This window comes from Suncus etruscus, chromosome 4 (genome assembly GCF_024139225.1).
Source record: "Suncus etruscus isolate mSunEtr1 chromosome 4, mSunEtr1.pri.cur, whole genome shotgun sequence".
Taxonomy (NCBI): Eukaryota; Metazoa; Chordata; class Mammalia; order Eulipotyphla; family Soricidae; genus Suncus; species Suncus etruscus.
In genome coordinates this window covers 16,718,189-16,727,826 of record NC_064851.1, presented here as the reverse complement: position 1 = coordinate 16,727,826, position 9,638 = coordinate 16,718,189, and the positions used below count along the sequence as shown (strand labels likewise).

The window sequence follows — 9,638 nt, the reverse complement described above, 5'->3', positions numbered from 1 at the left end:
TAGAACTTGAGGGTCCCAGAGAGCAATGCGCAGTCAGCTCCCCATCCCTTAGCCTGACAAGGGTCCCGGGGACCCCAGGAAGCAGGTGAGTGTGATGGTAGAACAAACTCCCATCCTGGGGCAGGGGTGCGAAACTCAGTCTTCAGTGACCCCCTGCAACAATCTATCTCATCCTTCTACAGACGAGGCACCAGAGAGGGAGAGGGCCTGTCTCAAGTCTGAAGCCAGGATGGAGGCCTCCGAGCCCAGTGTCCTCCCAGCCTACCCTCCACCTCTGCTCAGAGACAGCCCCATCCTGCTCTGCCTTCTTGTTCCTTTCCAGTATCCAGAGGGTCTTCTCTGCGCCCCATGGGTGATGGCGGCCAGGGTGGGAGAGTTCTGCTTCAACTGACAGCTCCCCGTCTTCCTGGTTTTGGGTGAGGAGGGTACCGGCAGCTTCCTGGATCCCGGATCTGGATGGCTCTGCCCTGCAGAGACAGCCCAGAACGGTGGACCCCAGGGACTGGGGGAGGTGGGATGGTCTGCAGTGCTGGCCCTGGGGACGGAGTTCCTGCTGCCTGGATTTGACACAGAATCTTCCCCTTGTGCTTCTTCGGCCTCATCTGCAGGGGAAGGGGATAAGCACACACCACAGAGCTCAGAGATATTATAGGAGAGGCGCTTGACTGGCATGCGGCCGAGCACTGCAGTTCCCCAAGCATGTCCAACACCTCCAACATGGGCCAACAGCCCCCCAAAATGCTGAGATAGACGGTCCAGCTCTGGGTTTTTCCATCCCCCATCCCAGGAGTCTCCCCACCTTTCTTACAGTAACCCACGAGGCCCTTTCAAGGCCTTGCAGCCCATGGGTGAGGCCACATTTATTCATCTGTGCAGATGAAACTGGGACCAGTCAGGGGCTGCTGACCCATGCAAGACCCCCATTCCTAGGAACTGGGTGGCAAAGGATGGACCCCAGATACACAGCTGCAGCTGTCACCTCAAAGCCCCGCCCACGCCAAGCCTACTCCCCCTCCCCCACCAGGGCTGGGTCTGACCTGCTGGTTCCACCTTCAGAGGGAGGCCTGGCTAACAGCCCTGCAGGGACAGAAATGTTGCAATGGTGGCAAGGCAAAGGGTAGGCAGCTGGAAGGTAGAGGTGGAAGGCAGCTGACAGCACAGCGGACAGTGGGGTGGGTAGAGTGCTGGTCGGGGGTGCAGGCAGAGCACTGTGGAATGCTTGGGAGCACTCACTGGTCTGCCTGGGCTCTGAGCACCCTGCCCTCTGGGTCCAACCTCCATCCCTTGAACATCCCTCCAGAGGGGGTAGCCGGCACCCCATTGAAGCACCTACCAGTTGGGGCGGGGGCTGCTCAGAGGCTTCCAGTTGAATCTTGATCTCGGGACATGCAGGGTCCCCCGACTTGCCGGCATCTGGGTGGGGGGACCTCGAGGGGCCTGGAGAGGGGGGCAGGAGGGATCCACCTCACTGGCCACGAGGAGGCACCAGGGAGACGACGGAGGCGTGGATGGGTGGTAGGCACCAGGCTCCCAGTCCCCAGTCTTTCTCTCAAGGAATCCCACTTTCAACTCCCTTCTTCCCCCTACCCCATCCTCCACAGATCTTTGAGAGCTGGGATGCCCCCAAGTTCAACTCCCTTAGGCTGGATCAGGACCCGCCCACTGCCTCCCACCTCAGAGCAGATGCCTCAGGACATCCCCCCAAACCCATGCCCGAAGCCTGAAAACTGCCCCTTAGCCCAGCCTATCCCTCCTTAGTGCCCTGTTAAATGTGGGGTACCTGGGGAGCTGCCCCCACTCGTGGTGCTGACACTGTCCTCCAGCCACGTGCTATAGATGAAGGAGTCCCGTTTGTGGGGTGTCCCCGAGGATGAGACGCTCTCCTGGGGGGGTCAGGGAGGAGGGGTTAGTCCTAACTTCGAACCCCTCCATCTCAGAGACTCTCTCGCTGGAAACTTCCCACCTCACCCGCTAGCCCCAGAAGTCGTGCCCTGAGACCACAGCTCAGAGGCTGCCTCCCTCTCCCTCTCCCTCTCCCCTATTCATGCACCACACACTGGCCAGTGCTGGCCCTTCGGACACTATGGTGTGTGATATTCCTCTGGCCAAGCCAGCAAACAGGTCAGGCACTTCCGGCCTCAGATGCTAAAGATACAGAGTCCCTAAGGCCCACAGGGCAGCACCTGGAACAGGGCCTGCTAAGGATCTGTTATGTGATGAATGACAGAGGGGACCGCAGACAAAAAGCCCAATGAACTGGGGAGAGTATAAAGGGGGCTTTCTAACCCACTTCGGGACCAGAACGTCAGGGAAGGCTTTTCAGAATAAGTGAGTTGAGGCTGAGTAAGGACTGAGGATGATGCGGGGGAAAGCAGATAATGTTCCAGACAGAGGAAACAGAGTTTGCAAAGGCCTGGAGATGAAGGAAGCATGGGAGGGCGAGGGGACCACCACGAAATGCAGAAAGGTTAAGGGGTTAGAGAGGGCCAGCAAAGGGGAGGCTTGTCCACGATATCCCTGAATGTACTCTCTGCTGGGGACCACTGGGGAGGAGCCAGGGAAGCAGCAGAGCAGAGGAGAGAAGGGTCTCTCTGGGTGACTGACTCTTCTGGGCTGGGACCCTAGATCACATCTCAGTCACTCCCAGCAAGCTCGGAACCCCACCCCAACTACAGCGCGGCACCAGCCCACTCCCAGGGCCTCTCACCAGGCCTGTATCGTCCCCGTCCACACCCTCCGTCTCCTCCACCACGCTGGCGAAGCTGCTGGCACTGGACGAGGAGCGGGAGAAGTCCTTTAGCACCTCTGCTCTCTGGGCCACGGTCTCCGCTCTGCCACAGACATCGTCCATCAGCCGGCACCCCCTGCCACACACACACACACACACACACACACACACATGCGCGAACACACACATACACACACACACACGCACGCACACCACATTCTCTCTCTCTCTCTGTCTCTCTCTCTGTCTCTGTCTCTCTCTCCCTCCCACCCACCTCCTGGGCTGGGTACCAGGTTCTCTGCCCCGCCTTTGCCACCCACATCCCATACCCCCGCAATTCTAAGCTTTCTCACTATTACTATCCCTCCAAATGCCTGGATACATCAGGATTCCCAGCTCCAAACTCTTTTTTGTTGTTGTTGTTTGTTTTTGGGCCACACCCGGCGGTGCTCAGGGGTTACTCCTGGCTGTCTGCTCAGAAATAGCTCCTGGCAGGCACGGGGGACCATATGGGACACCAGGATTCGAACCAACCACCTTTGGTCCTGGATCGGCTGCTTGCAAGGCAAACGCCGCTGTGCTATCTCTCCGGGCCCAGCTCTAAACTCTTGAGGGGCTCACTTTCCCCATGAAGTCTAACTTCCCAGGCCTGGTATCAAGCAGTTCATCTCATCAAGGCCAGAAGTTCCCAAACTTATTAGGAGGATGGAAGGGAGGAAGGAAGAGGGGAGGGACGGAGGGAAGAAGGGGAGGAAGGAAGGAAGGAAGGAAGGAAGGAAGGAAGGAAGGAAGGAAGGAAGGAAGGAAGGAAGGAAGGAAGGAAGGAAGGAAGGAAGGAAGGAAGGAAGGAAGGAAGGAAGGAAGGAAAGAGAGAAGGGTGGGAGGGAAAAGATGCACCAAGGCTACTACCTAGAGGACACCCGGGTATTGGCACCAGCCCTCATTTTTCTCATGCCAGGTTCTCTGCTAGGGGCATCAACAATGCACTGGGCTCCACAGAAACTGCACTGGGGGGGGGGGCAGAGAGATAGCACAGTGGCGTTTGCCTTGCAAACTCAGGACCTAAGGTGGTTGGTTCGGGCGTCCCATATGGTCCCCCGTGTCTGCCAGGAGCTATTTCTGAGCAGATAGCCAGGAGCACCACTGGGTGTGGCCCAAAAACAAAAAAAGAGACAGCACTGGGGTAAGGGAGAGATGATGGGCACCGGGTGACTCTGTGGCTCACTAAGAAAAAATAATGGGCAAAGGAGATCCTAAGAAATTTAGAGAGAAAATGTCATCAGATGTGTTTTTTTGTGCAAATTTGTTGGGAGGAACTCAAGAAGCAGCATTCGGATGCTTCCATCAATTTTTCAGAGTTTTCTTTTCTTTGTTTTTGTTTATGGGTCACACCTAGTGATGCTCAGGGGTTACTCCTGGCTCTGCACTCAGGAATCCCTCCTGGAGGCGCTGGGGGATCATATGGGGTGCCAGGGATTGAGTTAGTTGCTTGCAAGGTGCCTACCCTGTACTATTGCTCCAGTCCCCTGAGTTTTCTAAGAAGTGCTCAGAGAGGTGAGAGATCATGTTTGCTAAAGAGAAAGGAAAACTTGAAGATGTGGCAAAGACTGACCAGGCCTGTTATGAAAAGAGAATAAAAACTTAGATGCCTCCTAAAGGGAAACAAATAAGGAGTTCAAGGATCCCAAGGCACTCAGGAGGCCTCTTTTGGCCTTTTTCTTGCCCTTTTTTTTCCTTTTTTTTTTTTTTTAATGGTTTTAGTTTTGTTTTGTTTGTTTGAAAACCACATCCAGTGATGCTCATGGGTTTCTCCTGGCTCTGTGCTCAGGGGTCATTCCTGGCAGTACTTGAGGGACTATATGGGATGTCGGGGATCAAACCCAGGTCCGCTGTGTTCAAGGCAGTCTCCCTACTCGCTGTGCTATCGCTCTGGCCCCCTTTTTCTTGTTTTGTTATGATATCTCCTTCACACCAAAGGAGAGCATCCTGGCCTGTCTATTGGTGATGCTGTGAAGAAACTGGGAGGGATGTGGAACTACATTACTGCAGAAGACAAGCAGCCTTAGCAAAAGAAGCCTGCCAAGCTGAAGGAGAAATATGAAAAGGAGATTGCCAAAGGAAAGCCCAATATAGCCAGAAAGGGAGCTGTTGAACTAAGTGGCTTCAGCAGTTATCTGCATACTCCTTAGATGTACCCAGGCTTCCAAGCCCACAGCTTACTCTCCTGACCTGCTTCCCACTGATTTCATGCTCTGAGCATGTGTGTCCTGCTTGGAGTCTCACATCTTCTCCCAAACAGCAAAGAACAAACACACATTCCGTCAGCCACTAAGCACCTACTCAAGGAAATACCCCGTTTCCTCTGAAGACAGGACAGATCCGCCCCACTTTGGGTCATGCATCCTCGCTCCTCCAGGCCCCTCCAGACCCCCTTTCCTGCCTCAGTTTGCTTACCTGATTCTCTGGCCTAAAAGGGACCCTCCTCTCGGTTCCTTCCCCCACCCACACAGAAGGGGCTAAGTGGGCACAAAGGGGGCTTAGGCAAGAAACAGTGAATAGGAAGGTCCTAGCAGCCTTCTGGCCAGGATCCCTGCTCCTGTCCCTGACTTTCCCAGAGCAGCTCTTTAAAGTGCATCTCCCCTGCCCCCTGTCCTACTCGGTACAAAATACCAAGTTCTCCTGTGTAGAAGGAACACAAGCCAGGAGCACCGCTGTAGTTCATCCTCTCTCTTCTTATCACTATGAAAAGGCTCATTAGATGGTACACCCTGGACCAAGGGCTGTGTGTGTCCATGGGGACAGAGTGCCCGGGTTCATGTATGCCCTGTGCCCGACAGAAAGACGCTGCCCCTCCTCAGGCTGCCCCTGGCCCCTGGCCGAACATGCCTGTGAGCCCACCTGTTCTTGGTCGTGGGCATCTCGGGAGAGCTCTGAGTGGATGAGTTCTCTGACTTGGGCTCCTGAGAGACGTGCCCGCTGTCGGGGGTCTTCTGGCCAGCCGGGGGGCTCTCCCTGCGGGGCACACGGGGGCAGCGGGGGGATTCAGCACCAGGCCTGGCATCAAGAGTAGAATGAGGCCCCAGTGATGAAAGACGGTATGGGCACTGCTGCCTGGTATATTACCCTCCACCCTCCAGGGTCAAACCAGGGCAGCCCTGAAGGTCCTGGCTGTCCGGCTGGCTAAGGCCAGAAATCCAGTGTACACCAGACCATATCTCAGTCCTTCTCTCACAGGAGCACAACTGGCCCCTGTGAAAGATAAATTGGATCCAGAGTCAAGGAGGCATTTTAAGTAGGAGCTAGAGTCTGACTTAACCCCAAGAGTTTGAGTTTTTGGGTCTGTTGTGGCCATGAGCAACATGTAGTCCATATCACAGCCCTTTCCATGTCATAGCACCCACTTTTCTATATGCACCGTACTGCAGCCTCATGCAGCCCCAAGCCACTGAGGTTCAGAGAGATACAGGGACTCCCTGGTTCCCTCTCCGGGTCACAGCCCAGAACAGAGTAGGAACAGGATCCACATGCAAGAAGCACCCTCTTCTCTCTGGGCCTGTGTCCTCCCTGCCTGCTGGTCCTCTGGGCACTCTAGGGCCATGAAAAAGCAGGGATACTTGACCCTTGAGATGGGGTCTCCAAGGTCAGCCTCACCCCCCCCAATTCAGGCTGACCTGGGTCCCCCCCCGCCCCCGTACTGAGGCCGTGATCCCAAAGACCCATAAAATTGTTGGTGGGTTGAAAGCACCTGGGTGAGGGGGTCATGTTGGCTCTGGTGTGAGACACACACAGGGACTCAAGGGTATAGTTTTCATCCATGGCAGTCAGGAGGCAAAAGGTGAGCACAATCCTGCCTGCTCTGCCTAGCTACCGTGAGGGGATCCGAGGGGCCCAGAGAGACACAATCCCGGCCCTCAGAACCCCACTAACCTCTTCTCCTGCACCTCCTGGATGTTCTCGATGCCGATGGCACTGCTGCGGCGTGAGCCGAACGGGCCCGACTTCTTCCTCGTGGGGCTCTTCCCGGGGACAATTAGTGACTGCAGGGAGAGGCCCCAACTCAGTATCCACCTGCCCCAAGGTCCTGGCGCCCACTCCTCCCCACAACCCTGGGGTCCTTTGCCCTAGAGCCTGAAGCAGAGGCAGTGCGCGAGGATGAAAGAGGAGAACATGGTCTCCTGCACTCATAGCCCAGCCAGGCAGGAAGTGGTGCATGGGGGCCACTCGGCTGGGCCCTGGATTTCAGTGCAGGAGAAGGGCAGGGTCCACGGGGGCTGGGCTGGGCAGAGACCAAGTCCCAGAACGGGGATCCCTCTCTACCCCCACAAATCTTCAGGGGGCTGTGCAGGGTGGGATTTGGCTCAGCAACCCAGGCTACTGACCACCTTGGCGTTATAGGCTGGTAAGAGAACTCAGCACCCACAGATAAGAGGGACCCCCATTTCCACACATATTACAGAGGGACACCCAGGCACCCATGGCATGCCCGGGCCTCTCTGGAGGGGAGGGAAAGGGGACCCTGGGAGTCAGGGAGTGGCAGAGACCCTCATGCCAGTTCTGGGGTCAGAGGGCACTGGCTGGGGAGAGGGACCAGGCACTCCATGCAGAACCGGCGATATTGGGGGACGTGTGCTTGGGCAGAGGAGGGTCCCGGTGAAGACACCCCTGGTGAAGGGCCCTCGCTCCAGCCCAGGTGCCAGGCCCCAAGGCAGGGGCTGAGGACCATCAGAGCTGCCCACACCCCACCCTGCATGCCCTGGGGCCCATTCCAAGGGAAAGGGGCAACGTCCCCAATATGGCCTCTGTCCTGAGAGCGAGCGGAGAACAGCGCGTGCAGGCAGCCTCCAGAGCTGGTGGCCCCGAGGGCGACAACCTCTTCCACGGTTCCTATGCCTATGGCACTGCCCCGGCGTCCGAATCTACTCGCACTTTTCCCAGGAATAAGCAATGACTGGCAAGCAGCAGAAGGCAAGGGCAGAGAGAGACAGAGATGGCAGGGCAAGGGGTACGGGGAGGGTACCAAGGTGAGATAGAGAAAGGAGGAAAAGACAAATGAACAGGGAGACAGAGAAGTGAGCAGAAGGGGAGAGACAAAGTGGTCAAGAAGGAAAGAAGAGGTAGAAGGATGGAGAGAACAAAGATGGAAAGGCAGGGATACCGGGCAGAGGGAAAGACAGACAATAGACAGACAGATGAGCCCAGGATGTGAGAAAAGGTGGGGGGAGAGAGACAAAGTTTATGGTAGAGATGGGGAGGAGGAGACGGAGCAGAAAGAAACACGCAGGACAAGAAAGAAGAAAAACAAGCACAAGTGGGCAGAGGGGAGGAGGAGAAGCAGGCAGAAGGGACACAGAAAAAGCAGGGCAGGAGGAGAAGTTGGTGTGAGGAAAAGGGAGAGTTGTGCAAAAACAAAAACAAGAAATGGATCTGGTTACTGCCATGGTGGGTGCTGCGGGCCTGGCCCTGTCCTCGGGGCCCCTCTTCAGCCACCCACAGGAGGCTGGGCCACTCCAACGGGGGAGGTGGTTGATGAATCTGAGTTAGGGACAGTGAATCTGCTTCTCTGACAACAGGGGGCGGGAATCCTGCTGGATAGCAGAGAACCTGCCTGGTAACCCCTGGCTTAGTCAGATTGGTGTGGGCAGGGTACCTTTTACCACGTGACACAGCACTGAGCACAGGGCATGGCATGCAGCAGTCAAAAGGATGGTTGCACTAAAGAAGGATGGAAGAAAAGATGGATGGATAGAAGAAGAATGGGTAGATGGATGGTGGATGGATGGGTGGGTGGAAGACTGGGTTAGGGATGGATGGATAGATGGAAGAAAGAAGAATGGATGGATGGTGGGTTTATGGATGGAAGAAAGGAGGGTGGCTAGATGATGGTTGGATGGTGAATGGATAGATTGATAGGTGGGTGGATGGATGGATGGATGAATGAGTGGGAAGATGGGTGATGGATTGATTGATGGACAAATGGGAAAAAGTGTGGATGGATGGCACATGGGTGGATGAATGTAATGGTGGGTAGGTAGATGAATGGATGGATAGGCGAATGGGTGGATGAATAGATGGATGAATGGAAGGAGGATAAATAGATAAAAGGGGGGGAAACATTGCAGTGGATGCAGTGCCTGGGGTGGCCACAAGATGGCAGAAAGCAGAGAGACCCACAGTTGGAGGCATTATTCATCCGGCTTACCAGCATCTCCAGCCCCCTGAATATTAGCAGCAGAAACCCACAGCACTTGGCAGACAGTTAGTAAACCACACAGTGGGTGCCCATTTGGGAGATGCTCACACGAAGCCCAGTTCTGACACACACTGAACAGCCACACCACAGAAGTCCAGCAGGTGCTCACACAACACACAGGAGATGTTCACAGCCAAGGCACTGCTTACACACAGGCAGGGTTCACCAACATCTGGCCTCAGCGCACAGAGAGAGAGAGCTCACTCAGCAGTCCACTTCCTGTTCCCCAGTGGCTCTCAGAGTGGCCCAGGCCACAACACATACAGGTGCTCACAGACACTCGGTACCAGGACCACGGTGGGTGCACACATGTCCACAAGCAGCCCAGGCTTCACACACAAGGCAGCCTGACACCCGACACAGAGGAAGTGCCACCAGCATCCCAGAGCCAGACACACACGGGGGAAGTCACACAGAAAACCAGGTCTGGACACACAGCACGTGCCCAAGCCTTGACACAGAGTGGGTGCTCCCAGGAACCCAGGCTTGACACATGTGCCCACATTACAGCCTAAGTCCTGGCACACGCTGGAAAATAGGTACTGTCAGGAATGTGAGAAAAGCTGCCCCAGAGCCAACCTGCAGAGCATCACCCCTAAGTAGAAGGCCAAGATGGGGGTACTCAGCACTCTAGGGTCGTGGCTGTGGAGGAGGGGCACC

At 55.8% G+C, this 9,638-nt stretch overlaps 1 protein-coding gene across 10 annotated transcripts in view; it reads right to left on the bottom strand.

Annotated features, from left to right (window-relative positions):
* Window positions 1-243: 243 nt before the first annotated feature.
* Window positions 244-9,638, bottom strand: part of RAP1GAP (RAP1 GTPase activating protein) — an 89,282-nt gene continuing 79,887 nt past the window's right edge. For 2 of the 10 annotated variants that reach the window (XR_007494860.1, XR_007494861.1), the window contains 8 exons: window positions 7,599-7,676; window positions 6,656-6,765; window positions 5,627-5,782; window positions 2,708-2,831; window positions 1,781-1,883; window positions 1,334-1,468; window positions 1,038-1,077; window positions 244-602 (listed from right to left, as the gene is read on the bottom strand). Coding sequence is in view for 4 of the 10 variants with exons in the window: in XM_049772003.1 (XP_049627960.1) it covers window positions 384-602; window positions 1,334-1,437; window positions 1,781-1,883; window positions 2,708-2,831; window positions 5,627-5,740; window positions 6,656-6,765 (774 nt within the window). In the remaining 6 variants the exon portion in view is untranslated. The remainder of the gene's footprint in view (window positions 603-1,037; window positions 1,078-1,333; window positions 1,469-1,780; window positions 1,884-2,707; window positions 2,832-5,626; window positions 5,783-6,655; window positions 6,766-7,598; window positions 7,677-9,638) is intronic. The other 8 variants (XR_007494863.1, XR_007494862.1, XM_049772000.1 and 5 more) reach the window with 8 other exon arrangements.